The sequence below is a fragment of the Varroa destructor genome, unplaced genomic scaffold, assembly GCF_002443255.2.
Source record: "Varroa destructor unplaced genomic scaffold, Vdes_3.0 BEIS01000002.1, whole genome shotgun sequence".
NCBI lineage: Eukaryota > Metazoa > Arthropoda > Arachnida > Mesostigmata > Varroidae > Varroa > Varroa destructor.
This window is the reverse complement of record NW_019211455.1, coordinates 21,533,234-21,557,729: the sequence shown is the minus strand read 5'-3', so window position 1 is coordinate 21,557,729 and position 24,496 is coordinate 21,533,234. Positions and strand designations below refer to the sequence as shown.

At 44.1% G+C, this 24,496-nt stretch overlaps 2 protein-coding genes across 3 annotated transcripts in view; both read right to left on the bottom strand.

Moving 5' to 3' along the window:
• LOC111244614 (uncharacterized) overlaps nt 1-24,496 on the bottom strand; it is a 91,461-nt gene that overhangs the window by 4,957 nt on the left and 62,008 nt on the right. The gene's annotated exons all lie outside the window — the stretch shown is intronic.
• The window catches only part of dop (microtubule-associated serine/threonine (MAST) protein kinase dop), a 61,164-nt gene that overhangs the window by 4,957 nt on the left and 31,711 nt on the right, over nt 1-24,496 (bottom strand). The window contains exons 4-6 of one of the 2 annotated variants that reach the window (XR_015322474.1): nt 14,876-15,370; nt 3,743-4,055; nt 41-3,207 (exon numbers count right to left, since the gene is read on the bottom strand). Coding sequence is in view for 1 of the 2 variants with exons in the window: in XM_022793918.2 (XP_022649653.1) it covers nt 1,604-3,207; nt 3,743-4,055; nt 14,876-15,370 (2,412 nt within the window). In the remaining variant the exon portion in view is untranslated. Of the gene's footprint in view, nt 1-26; nt 3,208-3,742; nt 4,056-14,875; nt 15,371-24,496 lie in introns of those variants that run through there. The other variant, XM_022793918.2, reaches the window with a different exon arrangement.

Here is a 24,496-nt window from a genome sequence, read left to right as displayed (position 1 = left end):
TATAGTTAATCCTGGATACAGATATCTCTGAGTAACACACCGTTCACGGAACTTTATTACGTTATCGGCACATTTCGCTGATCAGCATTTATCATCTCGTTGCGATCGACGATCTATCTGAACCGATTTCACCTCCCGAATTCTTCATATGGACATTTGCCGCATGTGTCGTCGTTGTTTCTGTTCTCTTTAAATTGTCGTCGACGTTTGCGCTGACCAGCGACTTTGTCAAGGCGCTTACGTCTTCTTACGGTAAAAGGAGCCTTCTGTGGGTATGTATTCACACATCACTGCTATAAGCTGTTGTTCTGCGTAATGGAATAAATGCTATTTTCATTATCGTCATCTATTGCGTGACTGTAATAACTCCTCCGACGATAGAAAGATGCGCAGATCTTCAACAAAAACCTGAGCTAATTGCGGCGGGGTGGACTGTCTCTCGCTCGCCACAGCTTTTGGCGTATTCGCTAGACTATCACATTGACCGATGTGACATTTTTTCTCGTTGTCGCTAATGGGAAAACAACTTTCAAATCGTTTAGTTGCATATGCGGTGTGTGCTATACGAACAGGTACGGGACCAAGTGGCTTAAGATATTGTACTCTATAGAGACGTATTTGGTTACGTATTGCAGCTGTCGTCTGAAATAAAATCGATCTTACGGCAACGGTTGATCTACTGTCGTCATACGTCAGAAACGAGCGGAGTTAGAAGAGGATGCTGATTAAAGAAAGAACACAGCTGGACGCGGTGCGCCAACCGATATGGATTTCCGGGTAGTTTTTGTGGTTGGGTCGCATTTTCGCTGCTCGTCACTTTTGTTGTTGTGAACAACTAGCTTTACTTTGACTTTCTTCCAGCGGGGCTTCATAGAGGGAAAGTCTGTTTTTTAGAAATCTACCTCCTGCTCCTTTCTTAATTGTTTTCCTCTTTATTAATTATTGATGCGTCACGCTGGCGCTTCACGTCATGCATCGCTTCGAATCACGCTTTATCCCGCAGTAGTTCTATTACGCATGAGTTTCGATTGTATTATAATGTGCAATGATCAACGAGGACGGACTGCTTCCTAATGTCTCGAACAATGTGTGATGCGTGCTGTGGACTGGTTGCGGAGGTCCCAATGAAAGCTCCACGCAACTGTGCTCAACGGTCGGTATTTTCTCTGTGCTCGTTGTTGTTATTTTTATTCTTATTCTTTCAGCCATGGCAATCCAGACTTAACCGAAGATCAAAATACCTATGTTTGCACCTTTAAAAGAGTGCGCACCGACAGTTCCATGTGTGACGGATACGGGATATGTTCATACGATGTCTGCGTGATCGAATTCTGTGATTCCACGTCTGAGTCCGTCATACCTAGTCCAGTTTCTGCTAGACAGTATGATCGGTTGATTTCGTTTGTTCAGTCGACTTCGTTGTTGACGAAAGACGATGGAAGAATCGCGAGGGAAAACGCGGAAAACTTTTCACTCATCTACGCAGGTAGTCGTACTACTGACTGGACACAAGGTGCTGTTCGGTTATACGTTATCTACGACTTTTGTTTTTAATTCTTATATAATTGACATTCGTTAATGTCACTGATGACAGCGCTTCACGTTATTGTTGCCTATTTTCCTCAGAACCCCTATGGCCCTCCGAGTCGAAACGGTCTGCGTTCATCTGTATGATAGTCGCTTGGGACCCCACGGCTTCTTGTTGACCGACTAAGGTAACGCTTAGTGTTGGTCCTATTGGATGTTGTTGGAAAGATTGGGCAGCCGGTGGGTTTGTTATGAGCGCTGTCGTCGGGGAAGTATTTTTGTTGCCGGCAGAACTTGGGCAACATGCAACAGCTGAACTAGAAGTAATACTATTGTTGAAACTATTCTTATTGTTGTTGTTGCCTTTAGCTGCTGTTTCAATCGAGGCTTGCGGCTGCGTGTGGGGGGCCTTGGGGGCATTGTCCGAGGGTGTCGAGGGCGTCACTGTGAACAGGGGCACTTGCAATTGCTCTGTCGTTCCCTGTGAATGACTCCGCAACCGCGTGGGCTGCGGCACCTCGAGGCATTCTGTGATCGATGCAGACTTGGGGATCTGCGTTTGAGTCTTTGCCGACGACTTCGTAATAAGCGGGGGTGAACCCGCGCCAGGCGTCGAGGATAGAACCAGAGGTGAGGCTAGACCCTTGCCGTCCCCCATTGAACCGTACAGGCCATGATGGCCGTGGTGCAATGTGTGCGCATGCGGTTTGTGCACTCGATCGGGTGAAAGCGCGCGCCGCAGCAGGGGAGACGAAGGCTCCGCACTTTTGGGTCTCATAAGTCCTTGCCGGCGGGGATTAACGGCGACGGAACCGGATAAACTTGGCAGGAGGGGTGTTGACATGACACCGCCACCTACATTAACACTTGCTACTGCTCCTCCTACTGCCACCACTCCTCCTGCCGCAGCGCTACCGGCAGCCGCGGGACTGCCGTGCATCCCCGGATGGCTAGGACCGGCTCCTGTCGTTCCGTGAGAAGCGTGCGATCCAGCGGGTCCATGTGGGTTGGGACCGTGAGGTGGCGGGACCTGCCCGTGAGGGTAGGCCAGCGGGGATGGTGATCGGGTAGGACTGACTCCGCCTGGGGGTAGCGGCGAAGGGGTTCGTGCCAGTGGTGACAACGGAATGTGGCCAACGGACTTGCGCCGCGGCGAACGGAACGTCTGTGCCAGTTTGTGTTTAAGCCCGCAGAGCGTTGATGGTCGCTGAGTATAGTGCGGCGTGCCAGGGCTACCGCTACTTCCGCCGTTGCTATTCCCACCAGTCGAGGTAGCAGCTGCTCCTGTCTGAGCGGCGGGCGAATTAGGTGCGCTTGATCCGGGTGACGATGACGGTGATGAGTTGCCCGTTGTCGAGCGTGATGAATCCGACGGGGTTTGCGTTTGGGATAGGGAAAGACCGGGGGTGTGTGGGCTATGTGCAGTATGCAAAGGCTCCTGTGAGTGTTGCAGCAGCGCCGTTGCGGACTGTGTGACTACCGAAGGTGTCTGCTGATTTTGACTTTGTAATTGTGCCGATGATGACGATGATGTCTGTGATATCGACGATGACGGTGGCGGGGGCTGTTGCTGCTGCAGGCTCTGAAAAGACCTTGACAGAGTCAAGTCGCGACTGCGGGAGTTGATGCGCCGAATGAGCGAGGTGCGACGTTTGCGTTCATCATTGCTACGTGATACCCCTACGAAAGTGGAAGAGAGCAAAATACAAAGAAGTAAAAAAACGCACGAAAAATATGTCGATCGTTATATTAGCGCTGTTGTCGACTGTTTAGGCAATCAGATTCAAAAAAATAAAAGAAAGCAAGCAAGCACTAAGACAATTGTGCAAGGCTATTTTATATCAGGCTGCAAATTATAGCCAACAGGGAGCTTCGCTCGATAAGTTTCAATAAACAAATCTAAAATCCGTCGCAGGTGTGTCTACGTCGTCGGCATCGTGGCGCATCATTGTTATACACTCAAGTAGGGAAAACATGAAATGCAGCATGCATATCCTAATCAAAAAGACCGATTGTAGTAGCTCTCGCTGAAAGCATTTTGGCCCGCGGCACTGCTCAAATACGTTTCATTTAAACCTGAAACTCGAAAACGTTAAAAAGCGAATCATCAGGAAGAAGAAATCATCCATTCCAAGTCGAAACGTTATAATTATACATTAACTGAAGAGTAAATATGACAGACGATGTCTTTATTCTACGAGCTTTTATCTCCTACCTGGAATACCATGTTGACCAGCGGCTCTAGATGAAGGCGGTGTGGAGGCCGCGTTTCCGGCCCCTGGACCCTTTTGATGACGAGGTGGCCTTCGAGCCAATCGGCTCGCCATGGGATTTCTTCGTCGACCCCCACTTTTAATAGAGGTGGCCTCGAGAGGCGTTGTACGAATCGTGATGCGGTTTCCACCAGCGAGAATAAGTTGCACAACCTGCGGGTGCAAAAGACCCTGCACCGGCTCCCCATTAATGTGCGTGATCAGATCGCCAGGGCGTAAGCCTGCATCGAATGCTGGACTGTTATTCTCGACCGCCTAAAAAAACGATGACAGTTAGATATGGACGGCGCAGAGACATGTGCACAGATGAATAAAAATGTTTAGCCTAGAGATAAAAACACGGCTTTGAAAAGTTAAGTTCAAAGAAGGTATAAAAAGCTGTACTTAACAGTTTAAGTTCAGTGTTAAATAAATTGCGGTAAGCGGTTGTCGGTAGAGTTTGACATTGGCGTAGATCGGTGCTTATGACCTTTGTTGACATTGCGAGTTGTCGGACGACTACTGCATAATTCACTGAGTCAACCGTTTCTCAATCAGAAACTTCACCATTTGCCATCGAGCGCTGCTCGTATAGTTGTATAGAAGTTGATATGCCGCCGCATCGTAGAACTGACCAAGTAAGACTTGCAATAAGAAAGAAAGAAAGGATGACGCAGCAGACGATATGCGGACGACTACTCGTGACTTGATTGTTAGGATAGGAAATATGTTCGCATCATCAATTAATATAACGATCCAGAAACGAGTATTCAGTCGTACAAGCCGTCATCGAAGGACTTCCTACTTAGGTTTGATTCCTTCGAATAAAGAGAAAACGATAATTCACGCATATCATGGCAGGGTATTGAAAATATAAATCTTTCACGGAGAGTTTTTAGTTTCCTTGGAAGTAATTGTTGCTTGTCTGTGCATACTATAAAGCTAGTTCATCGTCCTGGACAAACAACACGTGCGACACTTTACATAAACACATGTCCTTATCTAAAGTGGCGCAGAGAATCGAAATTAGGCCACAACTGGAAAACACTGCATATATAATCTATCTAAGTCCAAGTTCTTCTACACTTATCAATTGCTAATTAAAGGCGATCTTTTGCAGAGGCAGGACAATGCTTTGCTACGATACTCGCTTTTTTTAGTTGTAATAAATCACGGCCAGTCACATTCAGCCCATAACGGATTTTGGCCGCCGACTTAATTGACGCGCAACAGCCTGTTACAGAACCAGAAAGTTTACTTGACCAACGCTTCGTTTACTGAAAGAACATTTCATGCTCTTATTATAATCGTTCCGACTACTACGAAAGTTCCAACATTTCGTAATCATGCTATAAAAATGCGTACGGCGAAAACGATGAAACGCTGTAAGTAAATATCGAAAATTAATGATCAATTTTGCTTATCTTGTTTTCCTTAATTATTGCCTTAAATTATTTAGGCGCTTAAAAAACCGAATTGGAAGCTTTCAATCTAATCTAAAGCCAACGAAAGATACAGTGTGACGGCAGTAGCGTTTGTTTCACTGGAAATTTCGACGACTGAGTAGAGCTATCAGTAAATTTGTGCGCTGCCCATGCTTACCATTTATGCGTATTGCGTACGATCTCAACGTCAGGGAAAGACAAAAAAAAGGTTCGAGGCAATGAAGGAGTTCAAAATATGTAGTCAAATCTCTGCTCTAACTTCTACACGTTTTGGGAATCTTAAAACCAATTTGGTACATGACGTCGCGCGGAATACAGAAAATCATCCGACAAAGTCAGGCAACAAAATTCGAGGTGGAAAAGGGTAGAAGAACGATTATTTCATCCAACCGTTCGTTAGCTTCCTGCCTGTTTGCTGGAAAAAGTTCCCTTGGGTTTGATTCTGCTGGCGTTGCTTGGGCAAATCTGCCATAAATCATACGTATTTTACTAGTCCTTAATCAGTTAGCTATGCCCTAAAGAGCAAAGTAATTAGATTAACTTATTTTATACGTTCGATCGGACTGACTGCAGCTGCAGCTTGTGCTAGAAATGATCCGTAGCGTAATCCTTTGCAACTGTGGCTTATTTCCAAGCAGCGATATTCTTGAATGTTGAGTTTCTAGCTGCCTGAAAACCTATAAGTTTTACCAAATAAGATTTCATTCGTTATCAGTCGTGGGGGAGGTATTACTTACGCAAGAGCCCGCGATAGTTCTGCGATCCCATTGTGCCAGTAAGAAATCTATTGCCGAAAATTAACAACTGTTTTAGCGAATTAAAGCGACAACCGGAACTGTGCGAAATAGCACGAATATTTTACTAAAAGCAGTTCTAGCCATTATTAGTTGCCAACATCGTAATAAATCTCGTTAGTTGCTCGGGCTATTATCATATTTTTCGCAGTCAAGGATGCAGTGGCGGCGATAATGAAAAGCTCAATGAAATATTCGAAACCGTTCATGCGCAGGCCGCAGTCCTGCAGCCTGCGCACGACTGATATCTGGGCAGACGGATAGGCCTGCGAGCTTGGCCTGACAGCACAAGCTGCTCTCGCGAACCCGTTCGTGTGAGCTGTACAAAACTGAACACAACTCAGACACGTATTCGACGATGCGCAAGGCAAAGACGATATATGAAGTGTTCTGTGGCGTCGCTGACACAGAGTACGTCTCGGGTTTGACACGCTGTGGTCCGAACATAGACACACGGTTCGTTCCATGCCGGGAGCTGGCCGTTTGATGAAATGCCTAACAACGACACCGGACGTATAACTCGAAACACAGAGATAACAGATGAGTCGTCTTGTTTAGGTTAATTGTAGAAGAATGTTGAGAAAAATATAGGCCAAATGATGTGCGCTTATCGGCCTGAGCTCGCTGCCATATATCGAATCGATGGCTGTAACATGACGAGGTAGACAGATGCACCGCCATTCCTATTGTCCAACAACTGATGGGAATAGAGGGCTGCGTTTTTTTTGCCAACGTAAAGTAACGAGAATACTTAACGATCAGGAAGTTACAGATGGAATACGTTAATCCAAGATTGAGCTACCACTCAAGCCGAAAAAGATCATCTGGCAAGTTTGTTTGCCACGCAGGGCTAGCAAGAAACGAAGGAGAGTGTCTTACCAGGAAACAAGTAATCGTAAAATACGATAGATAAAACACCCCTTTGAAAAATAAAGAAAACAGGAAGATTCATTACTCCTATAGCCTGTCAGCAGTATCTATGTGCTAGCTATGATTTTTATGATCCATATGGGAAGAGGTTTAATCCGGTTTGGCATTCAGCGTTTCGTGGGCACAGCGTCTTCGTGCCGTCGATTTCCGATATATACGGAAACATCAACAACAGGAACTTACTTAATATTAGCGAATCACTGTCAACCTATGAAATGCTGGCGACGCAGAGGTTGTAAGTATTCTTCTTCCGATAAAAGACAGCAAAAAAAAAGTTGATTAATGAGGCTGAAATTACACTAAGCGTATCTGAAGGAGTGAGTCGCAACGAATGGCATCCGGCCCATAGGACCGTATTACGATTTTCGATACAATCGAAAATAGCTCCGAGCTATTGTTATAATTTGTATTTTTCTTCTTAGAATTAACTAAATGTGTCATACATATAGATTAGAAAGAATCCCATACATAGCATACCAGCTGCATCTAAAAAAAAAGAAAGAAACTAACTGAATTCAATTGTCTGCATGTGTCATCAGAAAAACATCCTTCACCAACACGTGGGTCTAATGTGATTATTACTTATGAATATTCAAAACCTTTGAATATATCTCTATAGTTGATCTTGTGTTCTGCTTCACAGAAACCTTTGGAGATCAGTAGTGTGTACCGTCGATTTTGGGCAACAAAGATCTCGGTAGGGCCCTAAACTAGAACGAATTTTCTCTCCTATTCCGAACACGAGCTACCTACCACTGACATGGTAACTCTGTGGTTCTGTTTTAGAAAAGACTGGGTTTGTTTTCGCATGTAAAGAGATACTAGACAACTGAGCAGACAGATTCCTGCTATGACAAGCAAACCGTAGGAACGTGGCCCGTCCTATCCCTAACGCCCCTGTACAACATAATCAAAAGAAGTGCCGATATACCTCCCAAGCGAGCTGTTGTGTTTCTCATAATACCTTCTGTTTACTTGACTGACCCTTCTTCTAAATGCCATAATCACAAGAAGCTATACATAATAAAATGCTTGCTGGTTTAACGACTGCCATGACTGTGAAAGTGACTGGTTCCATTTAGCTCATCAAAGCGGCCCATCGCTTACCTTGATCATTCAAGGATAACAGACAGATAGCATGCTCTTCGAGTGCTCCACTTAAACGCATAGTTTGCTGCGCCGATATTGGATTGGCTTAAATAGGGGTAAGGTTTCTGCCAAAAAAAGGCGAGTCGAGGCAAGTAACCACTACCAGCAGAGGGATTACCGAAGATGGGCCTCGACTATTGAATCGTCGCTACTGTAATTACTGCGTGGCAATTTGTCACGCAAATATCGATTGTGGCTTGCCAAATTTGGTCATACCCCTGCTGTATTATGTTCGTGCACAAAATGTCAATTGACAATAACTGGTTAGCAAGTGCGGCGTTAAGCGGCGAACGGCCAAACCACTTAGAGTAGGGCATAGCAGCAGAACGATGCTGGCGGCCACTTTATTACCGTACGTACTTTTTCCCTATTGCACTGGGCAGGCAACGGCTACTATAACTATAGCTAGAAGGCAAAGCATAAACCGCGCGATACCGACCAATCAAAAGCTGTCTATAGATAAAAAGATCGCTTCTAAACTGGATCAGCATCGCTATTCACAATCGTCATCATCAAGAGCAGTAGCACCGTTTGCTTCTCTGACATCCTCGTTAGACTTTCAACAAAAGTGTGCCGTTCGTAAACAGCTGGCTCGAGGCACAGTATGTATCAGATTATAGATCACGGTACCGCACGATGTTCTATAGATTAAACGGTGAGGCTTGTCGGTAGTACGCTTTTTCCGACAGCTGCTTTTCCTACTGGATGAAGGCTAGCATTACCGCAGAATTTTTCACAACGAACGGAGTGAGTGACCAATCATAACAATGCCGACAGCATATACTCTTGGCAATTGTAGAAAATGCCAAATCTGGCACGCGAAACTTTGGCAAAAAGCAATTGCTATCAATTTTAAAGACGCATGATTTAATGCAGAAGCCATGATTTCGTACAGGATAGCAGCGTTTCGACCATGAAGCTATATGACATAATTCGAGCAGAAATCCAGGAACTACATATTGATAAGTCGATTTGGCGGCGTAACGAAGTAATTCAACTAACTACGCCCATATTTGACCCTTCCCCGAGTTTGTATATTGCTAATATCCAATTTAGTATTATAATCACATAATATTTTGCGAAGGGTCAATGTTACCACTTGGTACGTCAGCGGCTGCTGCCGGTCTCGTAAATAAAAACAAATATGATAAAGAAATGACAAACAATGGACAAGAAATAGTGTTGAAAATGCGTAAATCAGAATTGGCTGTCGTGTACGTTCGAGCAACGAGGATCGCTGTCGCCGCACTTTCTTCTCGGCTCTTCCGAATAACAAGAACAATATGAGATTTTTCTCAAAATTTTATTTGCCGCGGCGTGATACTACTGCTCACGTTTGTCTGTTTTGTTGTTGCAGTTCAATGTGTATCCCTTTATCCATTCAGTCGCACCCCTTAATCGACGTGATGGCACCTCGTCGTAACAACTTAGCTGTTACGCTCGCAGGGGTCGCTACCCGCTTCAAGTACGTGCTTTCGGTACGCCGCAGCCGCAACTCCCCCTGCTACACGACTATTTGTTGTTATTGTCGTTGACCGCGGTAGCGGTTTTGATTGACGGTTTCAGTTGATCGACGGTGGCGACCCCAACGTGGCAAGCAAGGCAGACTGCGGGTGGATGGTCCGCCGATGATGGCGCCATGGCATCGGTCGTGCTACGACAAGCTGCCGGGGCGTCACACTTACTTTATCCGTTCTAAATTACTTGAAGCCAAATAATGCTGTTGCTTGTCGAGCGATCAAAACCTATAGGGGGAGCTGGTTAGGTCGAGCCCAACGCTAGCTGAGGCTAGGTGGCTAACCTAATAAATATGCATCAAATATATAAAAATGTGCTACCACAAAGGTAGTCAGAGCAGTTAACAAATAATATTATCAACGCCGGTCTAGCAGCCGCCCCTAGCTTTAACGTCCAGTCGTGATGGCCAATTATAACAGAAACATCAATGACACGACGTTGAACAGTAGAATAACTAAAATATAATTTCAATAACTATTGTGAGAAACTCGTCCTTCGCACACCTTTTATGTAGTAGAAGGCCCCTTGACGACTTGAGAGGTTCGAGTCTGTCAGCGCTTATCTACTCTATGGGTAACTAGTCATATTCATGTTGTATCATGGAGAAATTCGTAAGCGTCGACTTTGTTTTAACAAAACATGGCAGGTTTGCGGACAGGTAGTATAGTGCCATACTGACCCCGCCATTTAAAGGCATAATCTTCAATGCGTCAAAGCCTATTCCGTTAAAAATTTCCCTATATATTCCGAGATACCAAACCAAACTTTTAAAGGTACAATGATATTCAATAGAATACAATCAGTTCTTCTTCGTCGTGGTTCTCTGCCCGTTTGCTTTCATCTTATTTAATCGTCACTGTATTTGCCTACAGCGCCCTCCTAGCCACGAATCTCTGCTAACGGTGTTTGACCAACGATACGCAGTTATACATACACATGCAAACCTGCAATCAGCTGCGATGCTGGTCTACCGTGATTACACATAAATGTACAGAGGCTATTTTGACGAAGCTCGTCATCTTCGCCGCCTAGAGACGCTTATCGTCTGCCCGCCACAGGGAAGATCGTAGGGAAGCGAGAAACTTGTCGCTCTAAGGTCCAAAGGCCAGTGGCTTAGTTTAATACACACTTCGCCGGGAACTGTTATGATACTGCTACTACTATAAATTCATTTTCAATATGCCCTCGTCGTACGTACAACGAAATGGGAGACCTTTTTTACCAGCCGCAGTAGTCATATTGCTGTTTAATACATTTATGATAGAACATCTTGGCATCGTAACTTGTTTGCGTGGCACGTAATAAATATAGCAACCGTACAGCGTGGTCTCGCAGCAGGAGTTGCGGTAAGACTACCTATCCGTCACGCGTGCCATCAAACGAATCTCATTACAAAGTGCAACAACAAGACCCAACGGCACTTGCGGCTGAGTCACGACGGCTATTGCCCACGTGTCAGCCGTACAGGCAGCTAATCTTTTCCACCAGCTACTCATTCTAGGCCAATATAGTAGTGCAGATCGCAAAAACGCTGCGTGAATCTGCGCCGACAGCAGAAGCCCGAGCACTCTTCTATTTCTTCTCCGTCTGCATATCCATTTTGAAGACCCACCCAAACAAACAACCTAAACAAAAAAAAAAAAAGCTAACCCAAGTCATCGCCAAAGATGGACAACCGTGGTCAGCATTGCCCGCGTGGGCCTGCGCTCGCTGATGATGCCAAGGTAGTAGAACAACACGGATACCAACCACCATCGCGACAGACCCACTGACAGTTCATGGCAAGCATCGATTCGTCAAGTGTACCGAACATACACTGATCAAGCAAGACCTCGTCGGAAGATTAACGGCCGACGCTTGCCCGCTGGGATGTCATATATCTCATATGGAGGAAGGCAATAGAAAACGGGTGAAGGAGATATATCTCGCGAGAACCTTGGCACAAACGCCTCACTTGGGTATGTGCAACCGATGCCGCTGAACACATCCGCTTCACTACTTAGCCATTTGGCTGGGCCAAATACAGGTGTGACCCGTTTGTTGGGTTGTGGCGGCCCAAAAAAAGACAGTGACGATAAGGTGTCGTGGGCAAGAAGGCCAGTAAGTGATTTTGTGCGATCTGTTGCCTCGACTAAATTCGAGTGAATGTTCACGCAACATGAGGGGTATAGGTATGAGGGGTAGGACACGTTGTGGTCGAACCCGACGTTCGAACTAGAAGAGGGGAAGTAACAATCATTTATATTAATATAGCAAACTTTGAAAGAGCTACCACTTCGAATACTTATTATAACATGAATAGTCATTAAGTAAACTATCCAAGCGATTGGCGGGAACAGTGTTCATAAATGCACAAAGCCATCTGATTTTATACCTCGATAAGGGGCAAGAATCGACATCCGTTACGCCCCTCTAGCGGCGTGACGCTAGCTGGCAAAATGATTCACCATCTGATTTTGTAATTACTATTATGTTTTCCCTATTAACCCTACTAAGATGTATTTCTTTGCAGACTTTGTCAGTGACAATCTGTGTGCCGAAAGGTCTGCACCAGTTGACTATGAACGATGTGAATTCCTTCGTGAATCCGAGCGAAAGTACAGTCTTAAATGCAGAAAAATAGAAGAGAGCATCTACAGAACACAGGGCTTAGTGTTTTTAGTAAACTAACAGTTATAAACAGGCATGCTATTTTTTGTGATATAGTGGACTATATATATATATATATATATATTGATAACAGTGAGCCGCAATAAATGTCAAAACTGATTCCACTACCTTTTTTAGAGACAAGCTTAATAATAACTATTATTAGGAGGGTGGCTGATAAGCCCTGCCATTTCGTATATGCAAACCTGCAATGTGAAAGCCTTGCTCCGACAAAAGCATTTAAAAATCTTTTGGGCCCTTTGTACACGGATAGGAGCTCTCGTATACGCTCGAGTGAAGCACAACTGTAGACAGCATTTGTGCGTAATGAACAGCCGTGGGCTACCTCGCTTACAGTTCTCGATAGAGTAAAAGGAGTTCCGTGTTGTCCCATATCGTTCCAATAACAAAAGAGTCAACGGGTACTTCTGTGTTTCTCGGTAGGTCGATGCCTAAACATAAAAGGGAAACTTTAGAGGCGTCCTAGAAGAAAGGCTTCCATGCTAGGATCGAGAAAAATCTCCGCGTTACCATACACGTTATGCTACGATAAATCTATTACTACCTTCCATTATAGGAAAGTTCAATGTAAAGGAGGACCGAATGCAAAAATACTTACGTCTACTTTCTTCGTATGCTCTTAGAAATATGTATAAGTGGTCCCTTCTCAATATAAGTGTAAAACGCTTCACGGCCAAGCAATATGTTAGCACGATTTGGCGTCGCCTCTTTGCGGCCAGTGACCGTTAGGCCCTTGCTATCACCACACTCATGACATTCAGGCCAATAATAGAACAGCATTATTCACTCGTAAGGCTCTCGTTCCACATCTGTCAACATTTAAGTCATAGGGAAGCCTTGGGACTCGACTGGCTTTGAGAATCTGTAGTTCCTGTCTGGGGCCATTGCCACAGCGCAGGTCGAACCACCTCCACGAAGCTCACATTAACTTTGAAAAACTCACCAAAGCTATATTTTCGGCTATTCACTTCAGCCCGTCTTTGTCTACTGCATCCGGGCTCTATTTGAAGCGTCATCTTGGAGTTAACATACATATGCTTAGAAGCAGAGAATGACAGGCCCTTATGGCGCTGCCAAGACTGCAATTCCGTAAATAAATCAAAGTTTCCATTAGTATGGTATCCTCTTATCTCATGTCAGTTGCGGGATTCAGCAAATATATTATTCGTGTTACGCCGCCGCAAGCAGTGGTTTATCAAGCGAAATCCGGTTCGCTCCTCAGGATAGGAAGACGTACGACAGCCACCTTGTTGTACAACCGATCAGTTCGATTCCATTATACGATTGTTATTCTTAGCAATTCCAGCTAGTAACGAGTATCATAGGATGAAGCTGATCCTACTTGCTTCATTTATAAGACATGTTCCGATTATACACACAGGACACCATACATATGACAAACTTTACGAAGGCTTGCCAGATTGCTTTAAAGCGCGTTTCTTTGGAACACTACCGAGCGGCCTTCTTAGAATATTCAATCCTGTCAACAGAACTTTCCTTCCATGTTGTTCCAGTTAAAAAAAAAGTGAGGCAGAACAAAGTGGCAAGATTGGCCTGGTGCAATAATATTACTTTTGTTTGCGTCATACGTAAACTACCAATCATGTCGATACCACTACCCAGTGAGGTTCCGTCACAGAATAGGTAATTCAGCAGATACGAACAATGAGTGTTTGTAATATTTAGCATGTACGCGTATAACCTTTAGGTATATATCGTCCGAGTCTAATAGGGCAAGTTGGGTAGGCTGAAAAGCTTCATTTAGACTGTAAAAAGACACAAACCCCAATCCCTCAGTTCTCTTTGTCGTTGCTGTATTGTTACGATCACAATTTCAGAAACAAGTAACCGTTCGGACGATAAAATCGCCGGGCCCGCGACACGACCTCGAATAAGGGCAACCCAACCCCTTATTCGTTTAAACCAATAGAGAGTATAGAAGTAGACAATAGTGTCATACATGGGCATATGGCGTGATTCTACTGAGCCGTGGTATCGAGTCGACCATATTAGAAAGAGGTGTCACCAGCAATGGATCGACCAGAATCCTTAAAATTGACGATTAATGGGACTAGTAATAGCAGACCCCACAAGCAACGTATATTCTCTCTTGCGTATGCTGACGCGCAGTGGTTACTTATAACAGCCCCACGAACTCGAGATAACGAACATGTTTAGTACACCCTAACAGTAACGACAAGTCAGCCTGGGTTTAATTGATAATCAGGATACTTTGAACCTGCGTAGTTGACCCTAACGAGCAAATGGTGCAAATATGGAGTAATGAGGCTCAATGTCAATTCTATTGCTATTAGAAATTTTTTACACTTTTTATGGATCCAGTCCAGTGGTGCCGTTCTTATTAACAATACATAAACATAGCAGTATTACAGAGTAATCTAAGGTACTACCTTATAATTGTTCTAAATGGACGAAATGTACTCATCTTAGATGGTATATGTCCAATGTAAAAATTCGTATATAAATTCATAACAATATAATCTATGTAGAGTTATATCAGAGTGAAGATCGATGTATTATGATATAATACATAACACACAAGAGAAACGTTTTGCCTTGCCATACTTACCGATACGAGGTGCTGAACATTGTAGACATCACTATCGCCGTAATACACACGAATGGCCCGCAGGGTGAAGCCGAAGCCCCGGGGCGAGCGTCGGATGATGATCGGGGGTTTAAGCTGCGACGCCCCGATTGGCGACAAATCACATGGGGCCGGTGGACGTGAAGGTGACGCATCTCGCGATGAAGCACTACTACCACCGGGCGATGACGGGGCGAGGGGAATCGATAAAATACACAGACTTCCTCCAGAACCGCTCCCACTATTATTGTTGTGACTGTTGCCGCTCGTTCCACTGAACTGCGATTGAGACTGAGGCATCGGACCCAGCGATGCTGAGGCCGAAGCCGAGCGGATCCTTGACACGGCTGACGCACCCGACGCCGATAGCCCACAGAGTCCAGCGCTCGCTGGTGGAGATGCGGATGATCTTTCGATAAGCGACAGCGATCCCAACTCGTCCTCGACGGCAAGTCTTGGCGGGCGGCGGCGGGGCATCTTTAAAAGACATGAAAAAAAAGCGGGTTAAGGGAATGTGGAACGTGAACATATCGTTTTCCCTTTTAAAAATCATTACTCTTAGTAAGAGATAACTACACGTGGATTTACTTAGACCCCAAGAAAAATGCATACATATATATACAAATGAGGGGTTAATAGTAAGAAGTGCCTGATACGGTACAGAATAGTTCACACATATATTTATAAGCGTACTTAAAGATGTTATCGTGATGATGTGTACGAGTATTCGAGTTGTCGATAGAACGCGGCATCATCTTCGCCGACGTCATTGCCGTAAAAGTGTTACCACGCATCGTATTCAAGGAGCAGCGACAGACGGTGGCGTAAAGCGTCATGGAAAAGTGAACATATCCTCTTCTAGCAAGTTTTATGTATTCATGCACCCAGAACGTATTCTTCTAAGGGTCACAAATTTTATGGAAGAAATCGAACCAATGACGAGAAATATTACTAGAATCATCATCCAATTGCAAAGATTGTTGCACGATACATTTGCTGTTGCGTTCAGTAGCTCTGGTATAACGAAGATCGTCATGAACGCACACATCGTCCCTATGTAAGAATCCTGTATCCTATGGCTGACTAATACCTCAACGAAGATAATATTCAATGTTGACTACCACAACGAATAATTACCTAAATAAAGAATGACTACCTTCTGTTTCCCTCAACTGATATTATTATAATAGTCATCGTATTAGACTAAATTATGAGCGACGTCTCACGATTCAACGATTATTGCATCGACAGCAGATTATATGTATATGTTTTTCGGCGAGTTTAAATTGGGCTTTTTGCGTTGATTGTCGTTCACGTCTGGGTGTGCTCATTTAGGAGCCCATTAAAGTTGCGTGGCCAAGACAAACAAACGGATTCCTGTCATCTGTTTCCCTTTTCCTATGTTTCTTATACGTTCGTACACAGAGACGCCGCCAACTTAGACTTATCAGACAACGCCGTATCTATAATGTTTATCGCTAATTTTTGTTTTGGGCAAATTTAGTGAAATCGATTGAGTGGTCTAAAGAAGAAGGTGCATCTATCTGCACTAAACAATGCACGGTTTACTGTATTTCGTCGTACTCAGCTCTCGGCGGCCTGTGCCGCAATAAGCAGGCTGGCTTACTCAGCATCCAACTCACTACTAAGACGTATACTATTACTATAATCACAAGATACGTATAAACATAACTAAATACTAGAGGTTTCCCTTTTCTGATAAAGCTGATAAGCTTTAAGAGCATGCAGCTCACGTCCAATCCCTTTCGGGAGCCTCCTTGGAGAAAGATCCCATTGCTAATCTTTTTGAAGAAGCGAATGCGTAAAAGAAAGCGTAATAGATCCTTCCTTCAATTTCCAATGAGGCGTTTTGACTTGATTTCGTTCATCCACAGTCCTCCCACGTGGCCTAAGTGCGTCGCTCGCGCCGGGCGATTGGCCGGACTACGCAGGCAGCTGATGGTGAACCGGCAGGCCAACGGGTTGTGGTCTACACTGTACCTCAGTGAGACAAGGCTACAGTAATACTGTGTTCTAGATTTTTTGCCAATGTTTTCCTCTGAGCTAGTACTTGTGCTCGAATACGCCGGAGACACTCTAGTCTCCTCCGTCATGTTCAGTTTATAATTATTAAAGGTCGGCTATCATAAATGGTTCATTCCTGTCATTATTACGACAAGACCGAAAATGTCAATAGACCAAAAAAAAACTAGTTCATAAACCAAGCACAGTATAACCACAACCTTATTTCTTCTCCGTGTATATTAATATAATATATATGATTTGTTATGTATTTTTGATAGCATGCCTTCCAGACTTTTCTCATTGATGTCAGCATTCTGAAGCAATTGAAAAACACACTTTATCCTGTTATATTAAACTGTTATATTATATTATTATATATTTTTTGCTTCGGAGCAAGCTAATCATCTACTTATAGTGGTAAACAAAAGTAGTTTTTAAAAAAAAGTGTGAGGTTTAAAGTACAAACAATATGGCGCAAGTGTCCCTACCGAGGTAAGCGGGTCGAGCGAAATTGATATGGGGAGACTTCCGTTGTTTGTGGAATGAATCTGTCAATGAGACACAGTTTGCCGGTCTATCTCTCAGTGGCAAGCTCGTACGCTTGACAGACAACGATCACCAAATCAGAGGCGTTTCGTTATCTATTGCCAGTAATAATAGCTAAGATTGGGTTAATATCGTAGTAAGAAAGAAGCAAAGACTGATAAAAAGCCAATTACACGACTAATCTATGGCCGATGCTGGTATTTTCTTTCAATTCAAGGCTTCTCGTCTTGCTGAACATCTCCAGCGATCGATTTACAGGAAATACAATATAAATCAGTACCCCATCGAGATTATACATACGCCACAAAATTAACAGTGGAAAAAAGGTTCCGGAATATTATTGTTACCCCACACAATTCGAAATATCATTTATGGGTTAAATCCGTGTAACGGTTTTGGCTGATCGTCATAAAAACCGAAACATGATAACAATACTTTTATGTTCGATGAGCTCATCCTTGTTGAGTTCTCGCGTTCAACCCGGCACTTTTGTATTTTACTTTACCAATGAATGAATTAAGATGGTGCCATCATCTGAATGAGCTAGCGGTAGCAAGAGAACGTTACGACTATATTTCGCCTTACCGCAATTGAACCTAACTCGATTGGGACGAGATGACAAGACCTAATACAGAGCCCCAGTCATTTTACGCATCGTTTCCACGAACGAGTAAAATACGAACGAAATCGAATACGCTTTTTGATCGAAGCGATATATCTGCTGGAGAATTATTGACGAATATTGTGTATAATAAAAGCATCTTACACTGGAAACCCGTCGACTATTTAACGGCTGATAGCTCGCTCTATCGCCATGCCATGCCATGACTGTCCCTAAAGAGCTGTTTCCTAACACCGACAACTGTAGCAGCGCACCGGCCAGGTACCCACCCCCGTTCAAACAACAACCATTCTCATCATTGTTGGTCTGCCTATATTACATAGATAGCGATGTAAAGGACGACGCAGACGATCACATCGAACGCTGTAAAGGGCAGCAAGATCATTGCGCAGACAGCGGAAACAGCAGCGGCAACATTAGAGTCAAGAGTAGCCATGATGACGTACGCGGCTTCACGTGTGTTCGAGTCGGGCTCACATTAGCTGTATGCATGTGTCCGTAGCACCGTATAAACGAGAGGTAGGTCGCTTCAATCAATCGATTCTACTCACTGTCGTCCGCAGTGTCCCGCATCCACAGTAAGACTAGCGTTTTTCTCTACGTTCGGGGTTGATTACCACTAGAGTAGAACAAATATACCCTTCCAACGGGCTTTCTTTTTTTATACTTCGCGAAGAAAAGTGAACCGTTGAATCGGCCAAAAGGCCATCCAGTTGTTAAGACATTAGAACAGACTTTATCGATATGAACAACAGCACCGTATAACACGCATGCTCGATCCTAAGGAGAGCTAGCGGGAAATTAACTGATTTTTTGGTAGACTTGACAAGGTTGTGGCGCCTTACACTTGCAGTTGCCAGCAGGCACCGCAACCTGCATTCCGTATGCCGTAGAGGTCTAAAATAGTAGTAGCAACGCTGATAATACAGCCGAAGCAGTATTAGAGTACTCGTATATAACATAATATATATATATATATATATATACAGTGACACCTGTCTGCTTGTGTAGTTGAATAGATCGGCCTTATAGTTGGCACCGTAGTTAAATGGTTTCTGCTGTTTGTTAGAGACGGCCTAGCTGTACTGCGCTTAACAAATGTACGAACACGGATGTGAAACAGAACATTGAAAGTCATGGCGGTCTGCAGCTACAGTTGCCTCGCCTTTGAGTTCTAAAAAGCCTGTTTCAGTTCTGTACAGGATCCGTTCAGTTCTAAAAAAGTTCTAGAAAGCCTGCGTGAGCAACTGCGGTAGCAAACAAGCCACAAGGACAGCACGTGCAATCGCGCTACATACAGAAGTAACAACAACAACAACAGCAGCAGCAGCAGCAGAAGCAGTGGAAGGAAATGTCTGGCCTCGTGGCTCGTTCATAGGAGCTGTCCTATCGGCTGCCTACCATATCAGGAGCGACTAGAAACAGAACGCCATAGTCGAGGGGAACACTAATAGAATAACTAAGTCGCCTTAGTTCTAGCGAAGCTTCACTAAGAAGAAAAAAAAAAAAAGAAAATGTACGACGGCGTCAGCAGAAGCAACGATGACTGCGCGGCAGCACTAATGGCAGCGTACCAAAAGCTGTTTCCTTACTTTATCGTATCTTTCGGGTCGTCAGCGAATGATTTGACACCACTGCCGAGCAAATAACAGACAAACAGGCAGGTAAAAACAGGCAATCGCATCTAAACCAATGAAGGCTGTTTCACTCGCCGAGCACACAGATAGCTATGCCTATGGTCATATTCATCAACCAATAGAATATAGGTGAGCATACTGGTAATACAGACCAAGTGTCTGTCATTTTCGTTTTGGTAAAGGAATCAAGCCAATAAATCGTGAGTTCCAATGTTGACGCTCAGGCATTTAGTTGCCTGTTCTATAGAATTCATCCGAAGCTGAAGAGAAGATTTCGGCCAGTTCAAACGATCCATGGAGTTGATACAGGGCGACTTATAGTCGATAGTGATTTGCCTTTCGGATCAATGATAGGGCCTTGCCACATGAAGGTTGTCAGAGTTCGTGGACTTTTAAAAAGCAAAGATTAAGATTAGGGAAAAAGACGCAGAAAGGAAACTCGATGTTCAGTATCATCGATTTCAAGTTACTTGGCTCGTTGATACCGCTGGTGAATCGAGGTTAATAATATTGTTGACCCCGCGGTTTCTTTTCCTATGAAAATACACCATCTGTGATTTTAGCTGTACCTCAACTAACTAAAAAGCGAATTTGCCTGTTTGCTTTTGCCCTGTTGCAAGCCTTACATAGATTGCTCGATTATATAATAATACAAACAGTGGATCTTCATTATGAAGAACTAGTAAACCATAGTAGAAACGAGCCGCCCGGTCACTGTCTTCGTTTAGCTGAAGATACGAGAGTCGCATCGTACAGTGGAACCGTTAGTAGCTGGTTGCCAATCAGTAGAAACTCAATATTGTTGAGGCTGATCGCAAAGGTTACTTTTTTCGCCGTTAGCTGTTGTCCATAGTTTTCCCGGCGAGGGATTTTTCGTACAAGCCTAATCGCCAACGCAAGAGTTTATATGCAACACGATCACCAGTTAGAGTAATTCCTTTTAATCTTTTTGAAATTCCCTTATTGAATACGGTCATTTTACTAGCATGAGGAATCATAAATGGGGATTACGTTTCTTGGGATTAACTGTAGCATTAAGTGTGTATTTTTTTAGAATGAATTTTACAATGATACAGGCTATGTTTACTTTGAATGCTGGAATTATCAGACAGTATGTAACAGGGTCTCATGGCACACATTTACTTATCGAAATATTATTTTTAATTCGAATAAAAATCAAAAATATAGAGAGACAGTTTGAAACAGCAGCTTGATACTGACATTTTGTGAATGTTGTATGATTATTGTTTGTATATATATCAATGCTATATAACTAACATAAACTGCAATCAACAAAGACAAAATCGATCTAGCCGTATGGGTCGCAAAGTGCCGCATGTTATTACCATATTTTGTGACCTGATGTCTGCGTTTTCTTGTCCAGCTGATTTGATCCGAAAGTAACCGGTTGGCACCCTTCGCCCAATATTTGCTAACCATCTAATAATATACCATTGACCATCACCAATTGACCGGTTCGCAAATTTCCGCCTAGCAGGCCGTCTCGAGCGTGAAAACGGCCTGATCTGATCTGATCTGGTCTTATTATCTTTTGTATGATTTATCGTTTCTTCCTATTATTAGTGAAAGTTTGAATTGAACGACTGAATGGCAATACGATGGTATTACAGATGTTTTTATACGACATACAGGCGTGCAATGCCAAAGCTTATCTGTCTGCATTGCGCATTGTTGCGTTTATCTGCCTTCAATTATCGACACGAGCTTGACATCGTTATTTATATATCGTATTTGCGTTTTTTTCGCTCTCAGGAGCTGTTCTATTAAGCCGTTTACGTTTTCAGTTAGAGGGAGAAGGAGGGGGCTTTTAGGGCGTGTTTATTTCTAGGCGCATAGAGGGGTGGCAAGTGACCTTCATTGAACGGCGGTTTCGCACGATCAGTCAATAAAATGCCCATGCAATACCAAATAAGTTTGCATTTTTCAACGCAAACTGTAACAAGCGTTCTCCTTACAGAGATAGACATACACATCGTCGGCTATACAGAGAAGCTAGATCGAAATTTCAACAAATCTTACGGACGCATTGTCAACATCGGCGGAAGCATCAGTAGCGGGCAGCAAGGGTAGCAATGGGAGAATCAGCAATATCATTTCGTAATGCCTACAGTGAAACTCATCAGGTTAAAACCATCGTTACATTCTACTTGTCGTTTAGATCCTTTTTCGTTTTAAATAGAATTGTGCAATGGACAAACGCAAGACCGACTCGGTGCCGGTTCGCAATAGATGCGTTTGCAAAGGTGGATGATCCTGCTGCCAGTGAATGAACCTTATAGCGTATATCTAGGTGGAGCTCATTGCCCAACTCGCTTAAAGACCATCATATCCTGTTAGTACTAACACTTGCCACTACCGTGACAGCCCCGGTCAACTGCGAGCACTGTTGGGCTTTCTCCAGTGTACTATACCCGCTAACGTCACCCGTAAACTAAATAGAAAACGCCGTTTCTGCGCCGGCTGCCATAGCGTGTGTCCAATGCGCTTCATAACGCTTACACCAAAACAAAAGTTCACAGCGGACATTAGATATAGCGCGCCGCTGCCGCAAAGCCACGACTGATTTGTTCAGTGGTCCGATATGCTATAGAAGTCAACAGGATCATTGTCATCATTATCGTCAGCTCTACGATGATCACAAGTGTCACACAGGCATTGTTATAGGCAGCACCGCTGTTATTGCTGTGTAGAATTCCGAAATTTTATGTTGGATAGTTCGGTAGAACCCGAATCCGCCATGAACCCGAATCCGAAATTCGTATTACATCCGATGTCCTTTAATAGTTTTGCTTTCGGGTTTGTTCGCTGCGTTCAACACAATTCTTTTAGCGAACTAGTAGTACACGTATATTTGTCCCAAGTACACCCTCTATTCTCTCCCTACGTTTCCCCGTCCGTATTCAAAGCATAGTTCCCAACAACACGCGTCCGTGGATCGTTATTTAGTCTATGTTGCGAGCCCAACCGCATGAACTATGGATAATAGCTGAGTGCAGCTTTAGTCATAGTACAGTAACAGAGGAATGCCGTATAGGGCGCGCTATGAAAACGGCAGTAATAGCATACTGGCGGAGACAGATATACACGGCGTTGAGATGACAAAAACAACAGCACCCATGTGGCCTGTAACATATCGTCCCGTCGGAGTTCGCCGTCCAGGAAGCCTGGCCTGGCGCTCGTCTCAACGGCGGTGAAGAGGGTCGACCTCCCCAGCATTTCTCGTGAGCATTTCGTTTTTGGAAAGCTAACATGCCGCTCACTACGAGACTACCCGCTAATTCACTTGCTTGTTCGACTTAACCGTGTTATGCTCCGATTGTGGCCTGGAAACAACAATGAAGACGGAAATGGCGGCAGGCAAACTCCCCCAAGCAGCAAAAGCAACCGTGTCCTTTACCTTTGGGCTCCCGAGGTCCCTCTAGCGGTCGTCGTGGGACAAGTTTGCTGTAAGAGTCACATCGAAAGAATGGTGTTCCCCCTTCGCCCCTTGTAGGCCTCGAAGTGTCGGCTGCGAACGTGAGTGAAGAACGACAGCGACGAAATTGACTGCCGATGCCGCCACCGTTGGGGAATACTGAGGTCATATAGATGAGCAAGTGAAGAGCGCTCATTGTTACCGTTTGTCGTGGTTCGTTTTCCCTGTTGTTACCATTGGCGACAGCCGCGTTTTCGCGCTGGGCGGGTGCTATTCTGACGAGGAGTGCTTTTCCCGTATAAGTCAGGGTGTCCTTTCTATTAGACAGAGTAAAGCTGTGCATGGACAGTAATGGCAGACTATGGCATGCGTTGGCACACGAACGAAGCGGATGTACCAAGTGCAACAGCACTGTAGACCCATGGGAAAGAGTTCATTCGGCAAGCAGAAAGCAGAAATAACGAACGAGCGGTTCGGATGATTCTGGGCGCTTGCAAAGCTGAACTCTGCCCAACACTCGATAAACTGAATGCAAGCAACAGCCTTATGACAAGTGACCCCCACAACTGTAATGGTTGCTGTACGGAATTACAGCTGATTGATCGGTTTTGTCTTAAATATTTCTGATGCAGAGCAAATGGCAATTGTCGTATCGCAGCTGCTGGCTGCAGGCCGTTGTGAAAAGCAGCGTTGTGTTTCGGTTGCAACTTTGAGAAGAAAAAATCGGCTGAGACTAAGGCTCCTTTTCTATGTGATTTATTTGTGTATAGAAAAATATGTACCGTTTTGTATGAACGTATAAACAGGAGTATTAAGCAGGAGATAGAAACACGAGGAGTACGTGTGAATGGCCAGCAGGTATACAGGCGCAGAACTGTAATATGTACATAGATATAAGCCCTATTTCGCTCGCTGACTTTGGTAAGCTGGCAGAACTGTTTTCAATTTTTTTTTTTCATTTTTTTCAACTTCTTTCTGTGTATGCAGTTACAAGCCGCTGTTGATGCGAAAATGAAAGTCTAGGATTTCTTAATTTGATTTTAATTTGTTTTAAGCAGGGAAATTCCGTTGTTTGTGCTCGTTCGTCGTAAATAACAGGTTGTACTATACCTTTTAGCAGTCACATGCCAAACTAGCGAGTGAGCGTGAATGTAAAATTGTCGAACACCACCGTTGCTCTTTGCCTTTAGTATGCGCATTCATGCACAATGGCACGTAATGCGTGTAAAAGAAACGTCATTAAATTAAAACTAGCACAACCAGCACGACGAGCCTCACAACAAAAAAACTAGCTCTGAATAAATCTACTTTTGTCTCGTCTAGTCCACCTACATATA